General features: G+C 43.2%; 1 protein-coding gene and 1 pseudogene across 1 annotated transcript; one reads left to right on the plus strand and one right to left on the minus strand.

Moving 5' to 3' along the window:
- Positions 1-6,225: 6,225 nt before the first annotated feature.
- Positions 6,226-9,375, minus strand: LOC139645175 (zinc finger protein 582-like; annotated as a pseudogene).
- A 2,840-nt stretch (positions 9,376-12,215) lies between these two features.
- amotl2b (angiomotin like 2b) lies at positions 12,216-20,272 on the plus strand. The gene is made up of 11 exons (XM_071520780.1): positions 12,216-12,385; positions 13,017-13,835; positions 14,538-14,706; positions 16,283-16,427; positions 16,561-16,650; positions 17,347-17,642; positions 17,824-17,999; positions 18,231-18,332; positions 18,548-18,747; positions 19,005-19,136; positions 19,659-20,272. Exons 2-11 carry the CDS (start codon positions 13,099-13,101, stop codon positions 19,742-19,744), a joined length of 2,133 nt encoding a protein of 710 aa, XP_071376881.1. The 5' UTR covers positions 12,216-12,385; positions 13,017-13,098; the 3' UTR covers positions 19,745-20,272.
- Positions 20,273-22,929: the final 2,657 nt, after the last annotated feature.

Consider the following 22,929-nt stretch of genomic DNA (forward strand, 5'->3'; position numbering starts at 1 on the left):
ACACACACTACCACCACCACCACCAACACAGCTGCGTCACATGCTTTTCCCCCTTTTGCCAAGAACCTTTCACTCTCTTCTCCATCCTGACTTGAAGTTTCCACTTTTAGTAAAATGTCAAGTCCACTGTTCTTTCCTGGCTTGTGTGATGCTTAGTATGTAATATATCACAGGGCTGAAGTCTTTACAAAACAATGCTCACGTTGCTCAGCTTTACAATGAATCAGTCTCTTCTTAACCATGTGGTCAGGAGCCCACACCACTGAGTAACCACAACACAACAAGATTAATTTGACAAGACAGCAACTCCCCTGCATCTAACTATTTGTCTAGACGTCTCCCCAATACACAGCGGTTTGCTGCATTTGGCAATTTATTAAACACTCATGAAGACACTGCCTGTGGTCGTCTCCTCTCTTTTTTTTTTAAAGGGTTTATATGGTCAGATCTGAGGACAAACATCCAAACCTCTAGTTAAGAAGAAGAAAACTACTCCAACTCTCTCTCTCTCTCTCTTTCTCTCGCTGTCCCCCGAGGAGGCCAGATAATGATACGCTGCCAGGCAGATTGCAGGGTTGCCATCGGTCTGGAACTGTAAACACAGCGGAGAAGGCTCGTTAGGACATTCCAGAAAGGTCCTCAACTGGGGATTCTTGGAAGCGCTTCTCGGGTGTTTGCATTCTTCCTTTGGGACACCAGCGCTAACAGCATCGCCTGTGATCACTGCCCTGTCCCGAGTGAAAATTATATGAGGGGAAATGAAGGCTAGCAGATGTTGAGCATTCCTCTGCTCTCCTCAGAACTGGGCAGTGATAATGCAGGTATAGCATAGCCAATAAATCCAGAATGCAGTTCTTTATGGTACTTTTAACTCATGGTTTTTCCCTCTTTTTTCATACTCAAATCTGCAACTTATTTGGTCATATAAATTTCACATAGATTCTTCAGGAGTTTGAGTTGAACATGGAAAATTAAGCCTGTTAATGTCAGTTTTTTCTTCAGAGTTTACAAACTTTGGCAACATAAACAAAGCTTTTAAATCCTAAAATAGTATGCCAGTCAGTCTGACGGTGAAAAAAATGTGTTCACTTCAGTGCATCATAACTTCCTGAAAGACAGAACCGGGACAAATGTTTCAACATACTGTACATCCCCATACTGTAATTACAGACTGGGGCTTTCACATCTCTACATCTCTGCATCAGAATGAGCCAAACTGCAGAGCTGGGCTTCCAGCTAACATCGTATAGGCTAATACTAAGGTTATCTTAGCATGTATTTGGAAAACTGGGCAATGGCCAAGATCATTTCTTTTCATGTGATGGACTTGTTCCCAGCACAGCTCCAGTAGGGCCTCAGTTACATCAAGTGAGTAATTGATGTAACTGAGGCCATGTGTTTCAAGAAGCTGGATCACTCAGCCAGATAACTCTAAAGTTTATCATAAAATAACCTCTTAAGTGTTGTTCATAAGTAAAAAGATTATTTGATTTGTTTAACTGTATTACATCCATTAGACTAATAGCCAAGTTTAATTTGACAGATTATTCAAAACATCAAGAGGTATATAATTCATTTTCACAGTTATCTGGATAAGTGGGTAATGATGCTTCTTGACATATGTCCCACAGCAGAACAAAGCTTGGGTCAGTTGTGCTTAGTTAGTAAATTGGGTGAAGAATATCTCTTTGCTCAAATTATAATGTCAAGTCATGGAGGATCAGTGATAGAAATTATAAACAAGGAGATAAGGGAGAAAGATGTAATAGAATTCAATCAACATCAACATTACTCATTCTGCCTATTTTCTTAGAGCATTAACTGCATAATGTAGACACAGCTGGCCCACTTCATCTATCTGGGTTAATGCATAATATGACTTTTCATTTCTCTAACTTAAAAGCAATTCAAATTCTCCCAGATGGTATTATTGGTCATTTGAATTCTATTCATCTCAGAATAGACATTTTCCCCCTGGCTTATTCCCCCACAGCCTTAAAAATAGACTGTCTGTGTAAAATAAGACAATGCTCGTCTTTTAGTCAACACAATACAGCCTTTGTGTATCAGCAGACACGTCCAGGCCTTGAGTTGCAACCATTAACATATCTCACAGCTGAATCATCAGTTACTGGTAGTAACACCAGAGCTGGAAGTCATCTGTCAGATAATGGGTTTTTCCCAGATAACACTTTGTTATCACAAATTGTTTGATTTGTATAGTAGGCTACTGCAAGCCAAGCACAAAAACAGGCCCTGGTGGAGGGAGTTGACTATTTGACGAGATTGTTATCTCTTAGCGTTGAAGGTGTCATTTATCAATACACAGGATATGATGTTACTATCCCTCGTGCCATAATCCAAGGTGAGCATTAATATTATCAAGTTGTGGCAGCATGATATACACCTACTGTACACTACCAGTTAACATTCAAAAGTCATCTCCTGAATAAGTTAAATAGACCAATATTTCTACCAGAAGAGTGAATGTAAACACCCTCATCACTTCTATCTGCCTTACCTTGTAATTCTAACCTGATATGTAGTGAGTACATGAGTACATCTACATTATAGGCCATAAATCTATACCAATACTGCAAAATATAATGCATTTTTTTTACATTTTTCCTCCATTTACAATTGAAGATTTGCATTAAACTCTACCCAGTTTCCTTTGTCCCATCACCTCCTCCCTGTTCAGCCTAGTACCTCCACCACCTACCTGCTCACCCCCTCTGTTTACCCCTCACTGAACCCTTATACACCCCCCACCTCGCGCCCCCACCCCCCCCACCCCTCACCCCATCCCACATTCCCCTCATTGCTTTTGGACCACGGAAAGCCCCTGCTAGGTTTTCAGAGCTGCTGAACTCATGCAGACACAGAGCCCTCTCTCTCTCTTTCCATCACGCCGCTGGCCAAAGCCAGCCATCAGATCACATGCTATGTGCCGGCTCAGCAGCAGAGGAGCACAGCTATTTGCTGGGGGCACACATGCCGGGGCCCGAATGAATGACTGGCATTCGGGTGACCTCCCAGGCTGGCGGTGGACTGCCGGGGTGGAGGGCTGTTTTAGGACAGGGTGTCGTGGCTTGTTGCTGTGTCATTCGTTTGCGGTAGGCATGTTGTCTCCGGGGCAGACGGCCGCAAATGTTTTCACACCTCAAAAGGGCAGCTTGGGCCGGTATTTATAAAGGGCTTCAGAGTAGGGGCGCTGATTTTGTTTCAGTTTCGCCCTCAAGATCTGGATGTCTGAGATTCCAAGGGGATCTCGTCTGTGATCCCAGACCAGCTTTTCTATTCTGAGAAGCTGGATAAATGTGGGCCATTAGCTCAGACTGCATCTTCGTGCATTGCATGATGTACGACCCGCTAGAAACTGATATGTAAAGTCACACTGCAAAAGGAAAGAACCCTTGGCTTCTAGTATTCTATGGCTGATAGCTTTTGTTGCACAACTATACGACTTGTTTTCCTTGTCTCTAAGCTGACCTACGCCTTTCAAAGTGCATCTTCACACTTGACCTGTCAAGATTCATTTGTTTCAAGTGTCAGAAATACAGATGAGACAAGCCACACATGTTATGTTTGAGTTAAGTCAGAGGGAAATCAAGAAGAGTGGTATGAGAAACGGGGGTGGGAAGAAAATGGAAAAGGGAACATCATTACAGTGACTCTCAACTATTTGCCCTCAGCGGTGTGTGAGTAATGAGTCTGAGAGCAGATGCCAAATATTCTGAGTGTTTTGAGACAAAAAGAAACAGTGAAGTTGCCATGGTGACATCATTATGAATTCTTATGTGCTAAAGGAATAAAGCAAGCAATAGGTAAGATTTCCACTGCCCAAAAATAGCACAAAATGACCATAATATAACTGCGGGGGGTTTGATTGAGTTGTTGATCAATACCAAGGACTCAACAATTACTTCTCCAGATGCTTAGGTCTCTGGTTTTCAAAAATCACTTTCCAGTCTCTCTCTTTTTTTTGGAGCAACACCTCCCACCTTTCACATTTTCAACTGCTCAGCAGTGGAGGACAGTGCTACAAGTGACAGGCATTGCAACACATTTCGTTCTCAAGCCAAAAAAAACAAATGACAAAGCAGTATTATCATGCATCATGCAATACTACCTCTTAATTAGATGTTTCTGTTGGATCTCTGCTCTAATTAGATAGCTTACTCTTATAAGCTTTCTCATCTCTATTGTGGTAATGTGTCAGTTATTTGTGTCAGTTACAGGCCGCTGTAAATTGTGCCAAAGCTGTAATTCCTTGGTCGACGATAGACTTCGATATAAGTAATAAATTACTTTACGCAAAACATTTTAAAATGCTTCCAGTCAGAACAAACATTTTCACTTGCATACCATATTCAACTCCTTCTTTCACTTTCGAATAGTGTTTAGTTTGACACAGGGCCTGAATACTTTATTCACCGCCACAGACCTGCACCCATCATATTACAATACACAAGAAGACAATCTCAGATATCATGACTGAGGAGAAAAATGTGGATTTTCCAGTTCCGCAGAGAGGGTTGGGCGCATACGGTCTCTTTGAAAACAGACCTGAAAATCAGACTTGGGTCAATTGAATTGATTCAAAATGGATATTAAAATCTAATTTGATAACTAATTTGTTGTAATGAATACTGGGGACATCTGCTGTGACTGTAAGATGTTTTCAGTGATTTAATTTCAATATTCAGCTCCTGAATTAACTTCAGGTTGCCACCACCAATCATCCTGAGCACAGAATGGAAGTGATTGCTCTCATCTCCTTTCAATCGGTTCCAAAGTTTTCTTGAGTCTATATTGGACTCAACAGGGTAAAACCTACATTAGCTATACTCAAAACACACATGAATGCACCTACACATCTGTTCTGTCGTCACACACTTAAAAGATTTTACTCTCATGACTCACGTGTTTGATGTCTGTCTGCTATGAACTTCTCTGGAAATTCCCTCGAATGCAGCTAGACGAGCTGAAACATGCAGAAACTTTGCAGCACTTCACTATAAAACCAGGATACCAATCAATAGTTCCCCATACCATTTATCTTAACAGTTATTAAAGAGAAATTAGGTGCGCTTAGACAATGCTCGTCTGCTAGCCTCTACCTGATTTAATCTGAAAACCAACCCCGGAATCACTTTAATTTGCCAATAACACAATCCAAGTTGTCAGGAAATATGAATACATGGGAAGCTTGAAGCTGAGAACAGGATACCACTTGAGTGTATTGCACCTTATCCTTGTCTATTGTGTATTGTGTGAATGAGGAAGCCAACCATGGATGTGAGAGTCAAGGAGAGGAATCTATCCCACTCCTTCCAACCCTATCCAGTTGCATTCCTTACCAATCCTACCATATCAGATGACCTTGTGTTCTATTCTATCTCATTCTTTCCCACACAATCCAACACTGTAGCATCCATCCTGTCCAATCCCTTTAAGTCCGACTCTAGTCTCTCCACTCGGTCCAGATCCAGATGATCCCCATGTCCAAAGTAATTTACAGCGCTTAGCATGCATCGGGGGAACAAAAAGAAACTCAGGGAGAGAGAGAGAGAGAGAGAGAGAGAGAGAGAGAGAGAGAGAGAGAGAGAGACTTTAAAAAAGGTGAATCATCAAGTATATTTAATACAGTGTACTTAATACATGTACTTGTTGAACCATTAAATCAGTCATCTTTGGGCAACAACAAGGAAGATCTTGGTTGATGTATTATAATCACTTATGTCAACTATAACAACCATGACTTTCTGAGCAAAATAAAATCATGTCATGTCATGTCACCTATTTGTTTTCCTACATTCACTTTAAGTGATTTCTTCAGCGGGACATTTTTTAAGAGAGCTGAAGTTCAACATAACTGTCCTCCATATTTAGGACCGTGCGCCTTCCCTCCTGCTTTTTTAGAACTTGCTGGATATTTATCACTCTGCGCCTGGGTTACTTGAATTTGTCTGGTTCAAATGCCTCAGATGCTTGGTTTTCCTCTTGTCTCTTCCTCATCTCCTTACTGAAGCCAATGGTGGTCACCACGCCTGTGTCACTGTCCATTTGTTTCTTTTTTGTTTCCCAGTGGTCATCACCCTCATCGTGTTTCCCTACTTCTTTTTCTTTTCCTCTGTTGGGTGATCATTACTCTGGCTTGAACCTTTTACCGTAGTGATGGCATTGGAAAGGTCTTTCCCTTTGTGAAGATGCATGGAGGACTTAAAGATGGTTTGCCTGGACAAAAGAGCGCTGGCACACCTCATACACAAACTGCTTCACTCCTGTGTGGATCAACATGTGTCTAACCAGGTGGTGGCAACTTGAAATAACATCTGAAGCAGATATTGCTCAGGTTTTCAGGTTTTATTTTAGTTATCTCATCTATTTTTTTAGACACTCAGAACATGCATAATGGCACTTCTTCGGAATGGCTTTTCTCAAGTTTGTTTACCTGGGACTTGAATGGTTTGAGACAGAACTTGCATGAATAAACAAGGTCCACACTGTGGTGACTTTGGTGTATCTTGATGCCAATTTGAGTTGAGCAATGCTTGCCACAATCTTATCAAACAGTATTCCTCAGCTTGTGCACACATGTATGATCTATCTTGTGGGGAAAAGATAGGCCACATTCTGAACACAGCAGTTGTTAAGATCTGGGATGATGTTCATTTTCAATCTTGAAAACCAGCCAATGCACTGAATCACTGAATCAATGTAGAATTGGTCAAATTCACCAGTTTTTTCTCCTTCAATGACACACACCCCACAGGAAAACATCTTCTTACACTGCTTTCTGGTGCAGGTGACTGCTGGCTCTGCCTCACAATCAGTGCACCACTCAACAAGCCTCTCTTCTCAGCAAGACCTTCTTCAATCTCTTTGGTCTGATCAACAGCTTCAAAACCTTCACGAGAGTCTGAATCTTCTATTCTATTCATTTCTATTCATCATCTGAACTCTGTTGCTCCTCTTCTGCAGACAGATCGTTCACATCCTCCTTCTTCTTCTTCAGGTGGATTCAGCTCCATGGAACTCAGCTCTCCTTGCTTGAAGACAGGTCATCTTCAGTGCCAGCATGTGAAGTTAGGCCCTCCTTGTTTGAGGACAGATTAACTTCATTGCCAACGTAGAAGAAACATAATAACCCAGCTTTAAACCATTCTAGAGCAAAATAATTGAAAAAGAAACGTGTTTATTACATGTCTGTTAAGCAGCTTGTCTCCACTGGGCCCAGAGAATAGATGGCTTCAACATGTCTAGATGTGGTCACACAAATGGCACTCTTGAATGACAGAAAAACAACAACCCTCTCATGTTGAAACAACTGCAGCAGAAATCAGGTTAGGGTAAAGGTTCATGACACAGCACAAAGATATCCACTATTATAAATTTACATATGTGCCATGAGAGTGGAACCTGTTTTAAACATCCAAATAACTAACATTAAATGCAAAGTTCACTTGATTTGTAAAATTGGAAAAGTGATACAAATTATTCTGCAAAGTTACTGTTGAAGCTTGACATCGTGAGCGAAACACTTGAGGTTTACAGAGATTTTCAGCACTCTCTCCAAGTACGTTCTTTTGTTTTCTTCTTCATTCTGAGAAAATGAAATAAATAGGCCTGAGAGTTAATTTAGCAACACATATATTTTCCCACAACTCGCTTAAACATCTCAGCAGAGTCCATTAGTAAAGTCCTTTTTAAATTTAGGTCTCACACTGGCTCGCAACATTTGCTGATGTTTCATTACATAATGTAACTGGCATTTAATGGGGCCAGGACAACCTGTCCTGGCAGCAGGTTTATTTGCCCTGCTTTCAAGTTCACATTTTTTTCCCTGCACATCCACAGAGAAAGAGACACAGGGGATGTTTGTCTTGTGCACATGTGGACTCCATGCAAGTCAGCACTCTGAGTTTGGATGTGTCAAGTGACACATCTGCTGCCTTTAAGTGCTCTTGAACTATTGTAATATAGACTTGGGCGACCCATCAAAATGGTAAACACCGAGATCTGGAGATGTGACGTTTTGTACAGAGATTGAATGTTTTAATAGATGTTCCACCATGAACAGAAATAATTGACATATGCAAGTTACATTAACAGTGACACTTGACACTTACAGTCACATTGTTACTGGTTCCTCCTGTTGGGATCCACCGATGAGATGGCAGCATCTCACAAGATATGTCTCATGGTATCTCATGGTGTTTGAGTATATTAGTCATCATGTAGAAAATATGCTCCTCTGAAATAAACTTGTTCATGAGCTTCTCTTTAGGAGTATTGACATTCCACTTAAGAATTATAGTAATCCTAAAATGGTCCCTATCAAAATATAATAGGGATATTATCATCCCCAAACCACAAGGGGCAGCCGAAAGATTCCGAGCCCAGTCACCAACTGCAAAGGAGAGCGGTCCTTTTAGCAGATGGCAAGGATTAAAAACAAGCTGAGGACCACAATGGGGCAGCAGTGGCTTTACTTACGGCCATAGAGTCAGATCTGGTCTGGGAGCTGGACTTTAGTGATGTTGTGGATGATTTTGCCAGCAGGGAGTCCAGAAAGAAGCCAGTTGCCTAAGATTAGATAACATTACATTCATGTTTTTGCTGGCTACAATGCTGTCAGTATATCATAACAGGATGTGTGTGCCCAGGGGCTCCATGGTTGGTTGATCCAGCTATACACATGTGAATATTATACATTGTCAGTATTTGCATGTCTTTTCTAATATACGTAATGTATTATTGTATGTTTTCTACTCTGTAAACAAATGAAAACCTAATGAGAAAAACAGATTGGTGTCGTCACTTGCTGTAATGAACGTCCCTCGGAAGATAAATCAGTGGAGTTAGTGTGCGGAAGCTTTCTTCCTTTTTGAACTAGTTTATCCTTTGCCTCCAGCACCTTTTTTAGTAAGTTGTCAAAAGTGTAGTTCCATTTATCAAATACAATTACTGGTAAAAGCACCTTTTCTTACTTGTATATTACTCAGCAATTAGTCATCCTAATGCTAGAAGTAGTTATTACATCTATTTTACTTATTTCCAGTTACAGTGTAATTAATGGCCTGTAATTTAAAGGGTTACCGATGATTTTTGTTAGGGCCATGTTCAGAGCAACAGGCCATAGCTTCAACTTGTCAGGATTGCCTAGAATGAATGAATGAATTTACAGTAGCTGCGGTCCATCTCGTATTCAGATAAGTCGAAACTATTCACATATTAACAATGATGTAGCTATACTTCTCTCAGTATCCAGCCCGTCTAATGTCAACCTAGTAATGTTAGTTGATGTATGCAACTGTCCTGATAAATCTAAAGTTTCTACTCGCCTATATCTCAGTCCTCACCTTCCATCCCATCTAATAAATGCCACTCAAATGACACTATACCATCATCTCTAGACCTTTGATTCTTAGATGATGGAAATCACCTCTCCCAAACTCTTCTCCAACTAATTTCTGGAAGCCGTAAAGCCACAGGCTACCAACTGGAAAAAAGAAGATTGCAAGAAGATTGATTTCTTCACTTTTAAGCGTATTCAAATGAATACCATCCAGTAGACGTACAATGTGCTAAAGTATTAGCATATACTGAAATTCCAGTGTTTACTAGTTTAGGCCCATTATATATTGAAGGCACATTGGTGAATTTAGCACCATATCCTTGTTGCAAGAGTAGATTAATCAAATAACTTATTTACCAAAATATTACTTTGTGTCTTGTCCCTCCTTTAACACACACACACACACACACACACAGAGAGAGAGAGAGAGAGAGAGAGAGAGAGAGAGAGAGATTTTCCTCCCACACAGTTCCAGACTCCCTCATTTTGAAAAAGCCTTCGACAAAGACATTTTTATCCTGACCTTAACACATGGCTAAGATGGCATAGAGCAAATTTAGAGTCAGACTGTTTCCAATTGTGTAACTGGTAGTTTGACTACTCTCACTGTTTTGGTGCCAAAACCTCAAAAGCAATATGATTTTGCTGTGTATAACAACAAAACATTGTACTGTCCTCAAATATCCCGACTGCCACTCTTCCCCCACATAAACACGGAATAACTCATGGAATATAACTTTTGTCCAGCTCGAGGTTCCACTGTCTCCATACAGACACTCAGGAATTTTTGTGGCAAGCCATTTTGGATGTCCAACTCCTGTAATGACTTGTTGAAAGTGTCCATAATTTTCAAAGGGTCAGCCTCGCATTCCTTCGGAAGTTCACAGGAAGTGTTGTACAATGGAGGGCAAATGACCAGAGGCGTTGTCCACCAACAGAGACTAGGGCAAGGGCCACACACACACACACACACACACACACACACAGAAAATGAGGGAGTAGAGGAAGTAGTGAGGTGGTGCTAAATGACATGGCTAGACTTTTTAAAAGGTGGGACAGTGGTGCTTCTCAGTAGACCTGAAGGGGAAACACAAACATGTTCCACTTTGCTTATCAGTCATCTCTATGAGAATGCCGCCTGCAGAGCCGTAGTGTCTGGATGTTTTTAAAAACAGTCTGTTAAACAACGACATGTGAAACATGATGGGAATGTGTGTGTGTGTTTGATTAAGGAGGGTGAAAGAGAGGGAGATGATTGGGGATGCATACCACTGGCAATTCAATACCAATTCATTCTAGGCCTATAGATTTTTTGGTCTAATGAGATAGTTGGCCTGAGGCCAATGACCACATGCAACAATCAATTGCAGGGGCTAGCTGTGTTTTGTTTGCATCAATCTATTCATCTATTCATTTAGAGTTTGTATTTGTTTTTTAACTTTGGGCCTTTGGAATGGAAATGTGGATTATGTAAAGGCAATCTTCATGGATAGTGTCTGTCTGTCTCTCTCTCTCTCTCTCTCTGTCTCTCTCTATCCCTACATTCCACCGACACCATTAGGTTATAATGACTAACATCTTTGCTATTTAAAGGGCCCAGACTACAAGTCAGATTCCCCGTCTAAAGTCCTCCATATAGCTCTTAGGTCCAAACAGGTAATAAATAGCTCTGACTTGCCTTTGGGTTTTCAAGACAAAAATAAAGCCTGTCATAAAGATTTTCTTTCTGCCTCTGGGGGAAGTTTATCTCTTCATGGAAACCCAACCAAAATGGATGTTCCAATCCTGTAAATAGCTTCTTGTGTTGTAGTCTGCGATGGGTTTATGAGCCGTGAGTCAGCTGCAGAAGATGCAGAAAGAAACTGAAATGTCTAAGGAAAATCAAATCAATCAACTACTTCATCTATTGTGAAGGGAAGTATATTCTCGGCTGGCCATTCATCTCTGGATCCATCCATTCATCCATCCATCTGTCTATGTGTGCAACCTCGTCCCAGCAGGAAGTCAACCCCTGTGCATATTTGTGATTTGAACCCGAAAATCAGTAGGGGGAGTGGATTGACTCTGGCATTCTCCAGTCACTGTTACTGCATCATGTAGTGTGTTGGGTACAAAGAGCCACTATGTTCCTGGTAATGGGGAAGACACAGGCGTCAGATTCCAGGAGACAGCTGCCGCACATCACACTGGCACACACACACACACACACACACTCTCACACACGCACACTCACGGGTGCAAAAGAATGCATTGCCTGAACACACTTGCACAGACATGGTCTTACTTTTTTTTTTGGACATTATCCAGAGTGACTTCCAATGAGCGCTAATGTAGAATAAGCTTGAATTCCCAGACCACCAAAATTACAGACAGCCAAAAATGAGGAGTGCAAAGGTCAGGTGTTTAGTTATCAGGGTCTCTCTGTCTCTCTCTCTCTCTTGCACAGACACAGACACACACACATACACACACACACACACACAAGAAGCACAAAAAAGAAGAAAAAGGAAAAATCTCTACCATGCAGCTCTATCAGAAAACAAATAATTTTCTGGCGTTTCTACAAGTGTCTCCAAGGAGGAGAGTAAGTTGGCTGGTCTGATCTCTGAACATAAGCAAAAAGAATAAACATCATTCCTTGTTTCTATGACCAAATACCCCCCCCTAAAGCCTTTTGGGGAATAAATGCCCTAACCTAAACTTCATTTTAACTCCTCATTGGTAATGATAAAGAGCACTGCAGCTTTCCCCCCTCCCCCTCCCGTGTGGTTTTACGCTTTTGATCCCCGAGGGACCTCGCGTTTTACATTCCTGGCATTCCGACCTCAGTCCCTCCTCGGTTACTTATTATCGCCGCCTGCTCTCTCGACAACCATTTCAGAGCAAGCAAGGACCGCAGCCGCACGTCAGGGGGGCAGGATGAGAAACATTTGAATCGAGAAACTTGTGGAAATAGTGGATTACTCTGAACTTATTTCGAGTTTGAAGAAAAACGTTTCGCTATGATGAGAGCGTGAGCTGGTAAGATGAGCGTCCTTTTTCACCCTTTGCCACAATAGGAAAACGAGCCCCAAACATGAATATTGTACATTGTAACTTTGGGATCTGTTTAGGACTTGTGCTTATGAATGTTGTTATCAGAACATCACAACTTATTTACAGCATTGTAAATGGGGTAATTGTGCCATATGACCAAGATAAAGTTATTTTACCATGCGGATTTTTGTGCGCTTTTGCTCCCCCGTGAGATTGGAATTTTTGGCGCACGCATATTATTTGGCTGTAGTAGGAAATCTCTCCACACCTCTTTATTGTCGCTGTTGGTAAAGCAGACTAGGCTGCACTATTTTGATTTAAATACTTGCTCGAACCAAAACATTCCCCCGTTTATATGATTAGATTAATATAAATATTTTCTCATGAAGAAAATACATTTGAATCATATTATAATATCTGTGCTAAGTGTTTATGTCAATACCAAGGCCTATTTGCCTTTTTCTTCTGTTTGTGAAATAATTATTAGTGTAGCCTTCATAGTATAACAATGCAGTCAACTATCAATGATCTAATAAATGTGTATCACTGTCTTCTCGTACTCAGTGACACCATCTCATGTATTCCTCAATTATTCATTCACTCTGTTATCTTTCAGGTTCACTGCTGATTCTCCAATACTTTACAACTGAAACAGCTCAACTGTTCAACAGAGAGAATAACAACGTCCACAACCCAAAATGACGTCCACTGAAGAGCCGTCTGGCACGGTCCTGCACCGGCTCATCCAGGAGCATCTTCGCTATGGAAACCCCACAGACGCCCGCACCTTATTGGCCATCCAGCAGCAGGCCCTGCGTGGAGGCAGTGGAAGCAACAGCGGGCCCAGCAGTGGAGGAGACGCGACCAGAAGCCCCCGCTCCTCTCTGGAGAGCCTCACCCAGGAGGACCCTCACTTCCCTCAGCTGTCGGCCAGGCAGGAGCCGCAGGGCCAGGAACACCAGGGAGACTACCAGCACTCAGAAAGCAGCTACCAGCTCTACCAGCTGCACGGAGAGGAGCTGCCAACCTATGAGCAGGCCAAGGCGCACTCTCAGTACCTGGCCTCTCACTGGGTCCCTACTGCGCAGGTGGCCACAGGCCCCATGAAGCAGCTCCATGAGGGAACCCTCCTGCATGAGGGGGACTTCCATGAGGAGGCTGATCTGATGGAGGTGAAGCGCGGCCATGCGCGGTCACTGAGCGAGCGCCTCATGCAGATGTCTCTGGAGAGGAGCGATGCAGACGCAAAAGCGGAGGCCATCAAGAGCTCGTCTCACAGCTTCCCTGAGCTGGCCTACTACACCCCACAAGGACTCCAGAGCGCCGGGCTGAGCCAGGACAAACGCAGCCCGCCACCTGAGTACTCAGCCCCCATCCAGGGCCAAGGATTTATCCCTCACCAGCTTCAGGAGCCACTGCAGGCACAGCAGCACAGGTACATTGGAGTACAAGGCCATATGTGTGACTGTGTGTGTATGTGTGTTTATATTCATGTTTATATTTGAACTGTTTTCCCTTCTCTGACCCACCATTAAGATTGGAGGCATTACATCATATTCTGTGTTGCAGTTTTTCTGTGGGCGTCTTCCTTGTAATCGACTTCCAGGAGTGTGTCATTGTGTGTCACATGCGTAAACACATAGTTAACACTGTGAATCACACACTAGCATGCGTACGAGTTCACATTTCATTTTTGAAACACTAACGGGGAACAAGTCCGGCCCTGTAGGTGGAACTGATCTGCATAGTGTTTGTAATGCTTTGCATACTGCAACAGGATAGTTCCAGTTGCTTGCAATACTTTGGATGCTTTTATGAAAGTATGTTCCTCATATAGGATTTTACATTCTTTACAGCCACTGGAGTCAGCTTGTCTACTTGCTGATAGACGAGAATAGAGGATAGGTGTGTTCATGTTCAGATGCCTTGGTCAAATATAGTCCTTTCTCACACTCGTTCAATCCATGTATAGCCAGCTGAGGAAGCCTTATTATCAATATAGACAATTACAGTTGGTAATATCTGCCTTTGCTCCCTCCCCCAGACTTTTTGAGTCAGCTAAGATGGCCTTTGAGATAAAATTCAGATACATAATTAATATCACAACAATTTTTACTCAGTAATGTCTCTTTCCTAGATATGCCCAGTCTGGCCAGCCAGCTGAAGAATCCTGCTACAGCACGTTCACCAACATGCCCCCTGCTGGCCTGGAGGAGCCCAGCCAGATGGAGCTGCTGCTGATGGAGAATGAGAGGCTGAGGCAGGAGCTAGAGGCACACAGGGAGAAGACCAGCCGCATCCAGAAGGTAGGGGGCAAACAGGCTCTGTGTATTTGATATTGCAATGAAATTATTGCAGAAGGAAGAGCAAAACTAAATTCAGTACCCACTGTTTGCACCCCAAGATCCAGCTTGATGAGTATTTGAACTAAAGCGTACACATCCATGATGCGTTTTTTTTCTGTTAAACTAATAAGGTCGCAGGCTGTTCTCGAGTCCAGAAACGAATGTTACTGACAGCAGCTTAAAAATTGTGAAAATTACAGTTGGATCACATTGGCTGTCCTGTTGTCAAACGAAGGGAAATGCCCTGAAGTTATTTACTCGCTGAACAGCCTAGCAGCATATTCTCAGCCACCTGTCTACGAAACACAACCCCAGCTAACAGTTGTCTCTCAGACATCCAGCTACAGGCACACTCCCTCATCTGGACTGGACAGATGAGATCAGCAGCTGCTACCTTCCATACCACAGAATCACAAACAGAGGCCACAGGCAGCTACTGTGTCCACACTCCCTTCATTGTGTAGCTGACCTAGAGGAGAGCAGGGTGTGTGTGTGCGTGTGTTTGTGTGTGTGTCTGTGTATGCACAAGTGTGTGTGCATTAGTTCCAGCGAGGCCATAGATTTTTCAGCCTAATCTAGGGCTTGTCAGACAGCAGTCGATTAGGTTGTGACCTCTACACAGCTGATGAGAGAGAGAGAGAGAGAGAGAGAAAGAGAGAGAGAGAGAGGAGGGGGGTATCCATGGCAGGTGGCTGGCTGCTATGTAAAAAGTGAAAGGTCCCTTTTGTACCCAACTGCACTTTCACCCTCCTCTCTTTTCTCATTTAACACGCAACTCCAATTCTTTGGCTTTTCATTTGGCTGAATTCCCCAATTTAACTTTTCAGTCAGTGGGTCTGCAGTAAAGAGTAGATTTTCTCGTTCAACATGGTGGAAACAACCTTGGAGAGATTTGACACCATTGAACCAATCTATGTAAAATCCACTGCTCTCCACTGGAGTTACGTCACACGGCCCTTGCCTTGTCTCAGCCTTAAAGAATGATAATTGCCAGGGTTGGAAAGTTTTTCTCCGTCGGGCCGCAGCCCTGAGTAAACATGCCTGTGTGACTGCTGTAATGGTGGGCGTCTCTTAGTCGTTTCCACAACCCAGGCACAGGCATGCACACCTTCCCCGCACTGGCAACCTTCCCGGACCTCTGTGTATATGCGTCTTTGTGTGTATGCGGCATCATGCTTGGTGGCGTGTTGTGTACGTGCGCGTTCCTGGGTGCACGCTTGTGTGCTCACACCTGGAACTAGAGCTATTGGCCCTCAGGAATGTAGATATAAATCAGTCTCACAGGGAGTGGTGCAGGCTTAAATTCCTTCTCAGGATTATAGACACACACAGCGCGTACTGTTTATACTATACACACACAGTTATATATGTGCCCATATGTATATCTATGTACTGTAACAACATGAATCAACATTCCATCTCCTCTCTGGCATGTGAAGTGGGTTAACCAAAAATTCTTCTCCTCCCCCCTTCTCTCTCTCCCTGCTCCAATCTTTCCCAATCTCCTCTCCTTTTCTTCCATTTCATTCCCTTCCAGTTGGAGCAGGAGATCCAGCGAATTTCTGAGGCCTACGAGACACTGATGCAGGGCAGCAGTAAGAGAGAGAACCTGGAGCAGACGCTGAGGAGGAGGCTGGTGGCGGAGATCAGGAGGCTGCAGGACTTCAACAGAGACCTGAGAGGTATGGACTACTGCCACAACAAGACCCTCAGATACCAGATAGAAGTAGTCAGCCATATTTTCTGTTTGTGTGCTGACCCAAAGTCTGTACGGGTTATAAGTCATTCTAACTTGGGAACTTTATTGCATTACAGAAAACCTGGAAAATGCAAGAACACACGTCGCAAAAGAAGTGGAGGCTGCCGACCACAACCAGCACATCATGGCTAAACTCCTTGAACAAAGTAAGTATGTATGCCATTCTGTCTGGTTAGATTCCTCTGTTACCTCCTTTATGATCAGCATTCATCATTGGATTGGATTGTAGCATAGCATGGGGCCCTTTTTGTAGCTAAGCACATCCTGCATGCAGGAATTTCACTTGCGCAACCTCTGCTTATTTGGTAAGCGGGCTTAATAATGGGGAATTCAATCCACCTCCTTGCGCGGGAAGGAGGAAGGAAACTAACTGGCTTTAAATCACACAACAGCAGTGGAAGTGGTTGAGATGAGCCCCCCCCCCACCTGTTGTTGGTTTGATTTATATTGTCTATTTAAGAACCTGGACCAGAGTGGAGTGGAGGTGTTTGTATGGCCTTGGTGAGGAATGTCCTGGGCTATGTGGGTCAAAGGGATAGGGCGGCTTTCCCCCCCTTCCTCCTTCCTCCTCCTTTCGGCATTCCATGAGCGCTTTGGTAAATGAAGAACATTGGCCATGATGTAGGAATCCTGGGACTTATTAGTGGGGTTAGACTCAGGAGAGAGAAATGGTGGATAGACATTTTAACAAGGGCTTCACACAGCTGAAATGACTACATCTCACTCCACCTGTGGACCAAAACTATCATCACATCCTTTCCTATAATCATGTAATCCACATGCGTTAAACATTCACTAAACCTTGCCCCCTTTCCTTTTTCCTTCCTTCTTCTTTGCTTCAGATGAGGAGCAGAACTTTGAGCGGGAGCGTGTGGAGCGGGAGCTGCAGCGGCTGCAGGCCACAGCGGAGGAGCAGGGCCTCAGGGCGGAGCAGCTGGAGGAGGCCTTGGAGGCGGCTCGCGGTCGCAGCCGTCAGCTCGAGGAGGAGCTGAGGAGGAAGAGGGCCTATGTGGAGAAGGTGGAGCGGCTCCAGAGCGCCCTGGCTCAGCTACAGGCCACCTGTGAGAAGAGGGAGAGCCTGGAGATGAGGCTGAGGACGCGTCTACAGCAGGAGCTGAGGAGTCTGAGGGCCCAGCAGGTGGGTTGGCACAGAAAACCTATGACAAAATGAATTGCTCATATCCTAGACCACATGAACTACAATATATCAACAGTTCTCCACTTGATCTCCACTCCCATATCAACCTATCCCTTTACGACATCTCCCGGGTTTCGGTATTTATTGTCACCTAACAGCTCCTCTCTCCCTCCATCAACAGAGGCAGTCCCAGCCACCAGGAGTGACGGTCAGCTCCCTCCACGAGCGTCTGCGTGAGCGCGAGGAGCGCATCCTGGCCCTCGAGGCCGACATGGTGCGCTGGGAGCAGAAGTATCTGGAGGAGAGCACCATGAGGCAGTTTGCCATGGAGGTGGCTGCCACTGCCGCTGCACAGAGGTAAGATTCACCAGGGGCTAACTTACAGAATCACTCTATATTTGCTTAAATTGACATGGACAGGATAGTCGTTCTATGTATACACATTTCCAGCTAATTTGAATTTTTCGATTGCAAGTGTGTTTACTACCAATTACAGGGCTGTAGAGACCGGAATTGCAGTTTGACAGGTGCTTATTGGGCAACTTATTCTGTGTGCTAAATCCTTATGTAATCTGTTTCCCTTTACAGAGACACCACCATCATTAACCACTCACCCTGCCACTCCTCCAACAACAGCTTCAATGAGGACCTGCCAGTTGCTGACTACAGAAATCAAGAGATGGAGAACAGGTGCATAGCTATATTGGAACTCTATTATTTGTCAATTATGAATTTTATGAATTATATTAATTAACGACTATGGTATTACAGGATTACTTAAAATCAATGTAACCTATTCCACTAAAACTCAGTCAAGCCAATTTATGTCATGTAATTTTGTAATTTATGGAAGAAAAAAGCTATTGCTGTTTCCTAACGTTTCTCTCTGTTGTTTTCTTTATTAGGATCCGTGCTCTTTATGCTCAGATCTTGGAGAAGGATGCTGTGATCAAGATCCTCCACCAGCGCCTGCACCAGGACCAAGGGAGGAAGGAGGGGCAGTGCCCCCGCACAAACCTCCTGAAGAAGAGCACAGGGCCGCCTCTGCGACCGGCCTCCTCCACCCCCTCCATCAGCACCGCCAACTGCACCACCAAGAGCAGAGGTGAGGAACTTACTGCTGCTTTTTTTTAGTCAGTATTGGGGCTGATAATAAGGGATAGTACCAAACTAGTGTATTTCTAACATCACACACTCACACACACAATGAACATTCCATACAAACACACTTTATCAGCAAATACAGCATTACTGTACAGATTTTCTCTTTGATAATACATTGGTAGTGAAAAGCAGGAAAAGAGTGATTTAGGTGAAAGCACTGGTAACAGATACTGACATTTTTGTAACGTTGTCCTCTAGGTAAGAGTCTTTCAGATGACCAGACTGTGCCAACCCGTCGGTTCTCTGCCCAGTCCGAACCTGGAACACTAAACCGGCAGGAGGAGGGAACCAAGGCCAAGGAGCCTGCCAGTGGAACTAAGCTCAACAGTGGTGAGTAGTCTATCAAATATGCCTGTGTGTGTGTGTGTGTGTGTGTGTGTGTGTGTGTGTGTGTGTTTAAGACAGCCAATAATCCAATAGTGCTAAAATATTGCTAAAATATTTGCACACATACAGTTAACATATACACATATTTTGTGCCATGAACGCATAAACATTCCTCCACAAGCTCACACACACTTTCCCATGCACATGAAAGCAGTTTTGAACCTCAGCTGCATGGATGGATTCTGGTACGCATTGATTAACCATGCTGTGGCTTAACCAGCCAATCAGATACCAGCTGTCCAGGTCACGGTTCACAATGTGGGCCTTGTGGAATGTGCATGGTTTGGAAATTATGTGGATCTATTGACTGAGCACATTTACCAGAATGGTTTGTTCCAGTGTGGAAAATCTCTATTAACCTTTAGTCATTGACAGTCTTGCTGTATCTGCTGTATCTAGGACAGATTTCCACTGTTTACCCATAAAACATTCATTTAATTATTCATTCTTTTTTTTTTTTCCCAGACACGGCAGCGCCTATGAAGTTGCTATTAAATCCCTTCAGAGGGCTGGATGACTTGGAGTCTGAGGCAGTGGAAATCTTCATTTAAAGAACTGAGAGATGGACTCTGGATGAGAAAGAAAAGAATGAAGAGTAAAGCATCTGAGAGGCTTTGGAGTGCAAGTTGATGTCACTGATTAGAGAATGGAAAATGCATGAGGCAGGAATGTTGCAGAGAGAGAGGGCAATGTGTGAAAAAAGGACTGTTTTCACATTTTAGAGACGGAGCTGCGCTCTGACTCGGTCTCTCTCACCAGGCTGGGCAGCTGCAGGCAGGCTGTCTGACTGGGAGAGAAAATGTGAATCTTTTGAGGTACTTGGACAGTATTGTGGATTGTAATAGGGCAACATGTTCTCATAGAGTGTATGCCAAAATATTTATATAATTGCTGCTTTTCTCATTTATTATCCCCCTTTCCTTCTTTCCCAATCCAAGGAATTAAGAAGCTTCATATTTATCTAATCTGGTTTCCACATTCCCCAAATATTAACTAAAGCCTCAAGCTCTTCTAGATAAATATTCAAGACAAGGTTATCTTTGTGGACTCCTGACCTGCATTCCCCTCCCCTCCCCTCCCCTCCAAAAATGTGGCGTTAACTGAGTAACCTCCTTCTCGTCACATGGAGCTTGTCTGTTTGGAAGACATCTCTTTGCTCAATAATTTAAACTCCTAAAACATGAAACACTGTTGATTTAAATGGTCTCACTGCCCATATTCCCTAAGCCCCAGTAGCTGGCTCTATAAAGGCTTAGAAATATGTGAAGAGTGAAATGCAATATATATGCAAAAGACAGTATGTTTTTTGCCAAACTGTTTGACACAGACCTCGTGTCGTTTTTCAGTTTGGGAGGGTGTTGCATCATGGTGTTGATTTCATCATCTGTTTTTCTGATTATATTTTCCTTCTCAAAGTATGTTTGCATGTGTGCGTGTGCGAGTGTGTTTCCTGATATGGTGTATCTGCTGGTCTGGTCACCATGGGGATAAAAGTTGAAAACTACACCGTTTTGGTTTTTGTTTACTGTGAGCTTTGAACTAACAAACAGGTTAATTATTATTATTATTATTATTATTATATATTTTATACAGATGTTTGTATTATTTTAGATATGATAGTGCTTTGTGCAGGATGCCAAAGAATTTATGTATGTTCGTTGTAAGTTATGTGCAGACAATCACGGTCATGTCAAGCTGTATACCAACCAACCAAGTGTTGACTTCAAACAGACATTTCTGTGAACTTCTAACAATATGAAGGTTTTTAAAATTGAATTCATGCAACATTTCATAAAGCAATAAAATATTCTAATATATAAGAATCTGTCTCCCTGACTTGTGACTTGTTTCAGTAAAATGGAAATTTGCAAATGGCAAAAAGTGCAAAAAATATCTTCTGTCTAATGCAATTAATTTGTTGGTATTAAAAATTCAGAAGAACTATGCTGGTAAATGTTATGCATGTTCTCTTCCTGTTTCCTTCCCAACCCGCCCTCTCACTGTCACCCTATCTCTCCATTCCTCTTCTCACATCCCTCCACAGAGCAGAGTGCTCTTCGTTAATGAATACCAGAGCCGCATTCTTTTGGGTTCAGCTTTCTCGGGTGGCCTGCTCTCTTGTTCTCTCCTCGCCATGAAGAGCATGCTTGACATAGATAGCATTCTCAAAGGGACACGTAACCATATACGTGACAAAGACAGGTTTCTCCCAGATTAACGGCTAATGCCATCTGAAATTCCTGTGTACTGCAATACACCTTTGCTAACATGCATTGCATTCCTAATTGCCTCCTCTATTGCCTCCGATTCAGCTTACACCCAGACTTACAGAGGTGTTTACGTGCTATTTTGAGGTTGAGATGAAGATGGGAATAGAATGGTGAGATTTGTTATGTGGCATCTGTTTCTGTATGGATCTCTCTCTCTCTCTCTCTCTCTCTCTCTCTCTCACACACACACACACACCCATACACACACACACACACACACACACACACACACACACACACAAACACACACAAGAGAGCCCCAGATATCGACTTGTACCAGTTTGGGGCGGTTGTGCAGCCCTGACAATGAGACTTCACAGTGCAGCAGGACAATGACCATGACAATGACAGTGACAATGAATGTTCTGGTGTCATCAGTGCTGTGGATTGACAAATAGAGAGGTGCACTCACATGTCCCACCAATCGTCCCACTGCAGGCGCACGAGTGTGTTCGTCATATAAAAAAAGCCTGTGGCAGAGAAGCCTTTGCATATTTTTATCAGTCCACAGGCAGCGGGGTTAAGTAGTGAGTAGAGAGACCCATTTTCAACTGGAGGACCTGGGTTCAAGCCCCCATGTTGGCAAGCATCCTCCCTGCTGAAGTGTCTTTGAGCAAGACACTGAATCCCTCCCAGCTCTGGGGATGCAGCTCTGTAGTTCTGTTAATTTCCCTGTGGGGATCCATAAAGTATTACATTATTATCCCTCAGTGAGAAGCTAACAGTAACGCTACTCTGGTTGTGAGTTACTCATAGATGAATCACAAAACAAGTCAGATGGACCAAAGCTGTGCAACTTTTTACCGTTGCATAACAATTCCAGAGCTTATTCATAATCGTATGGCTTCCAGTTTAATGTGACTCAGTGGGTTGATGAGGCAAACAGACAGTTGTTTAAAGTTATCCATTAACTTATACCTTTACCAAGCTATTTACAATCAGTTTTCCATGCCAGCTTTGAAACATTTGTTCACCAAGCTCATTCAGTCTTTTATCACCCCCCCCCACACACACACACACACACACACACACACACACACACACACACACACACACACACACACACACACACACACACACACACACACACACACACACACACACACACACACACACACACACACACACACACCACATTCACATTCCAGCAAGCGAAGGTAAAACATATACTGCTGTGGTGCGGTTTGATAATTAGATAAGGGATGTGTTAAAACACCCAAGCATGCCTGGACTTGGACAGAGGGCGGCTTTTTGTAAAGAGAGGATATTCGTTGGCAAGATAGTATGGATGCTTTTGACAGAGCAACTTGTATGGGAAAACACAGAACAGGAACTGGTGGTATGCAATGCCATCAATCTTATTTATGAACTGAGAGCGCTTATCTAGCGTACTGACTGACAACATTGTGAAGACAGGCCAACATTCCTCTGTGAATGTGAAAGGCGGCTGACATGTTTCGACCGCA

Source organism: Centroberyx affinis, unplaced genomic scaffold (assembly GCF_046629955.1).
Source record: "Centroberyx affinis isolate AG114_WGS23_722 - 3 ecotype Tasmania unplaced genomic scaffold, CSIRO-AGI_Caff_v1 ptg000826l_1, whole genome shotgun sequence".
Classification (NCBI taxonomy): Eukaryota; Metazoa; Chordata; class Actinopteri; order Beryciformes; family Berycidae; genus Centroberyx; species Centroberyx affinis.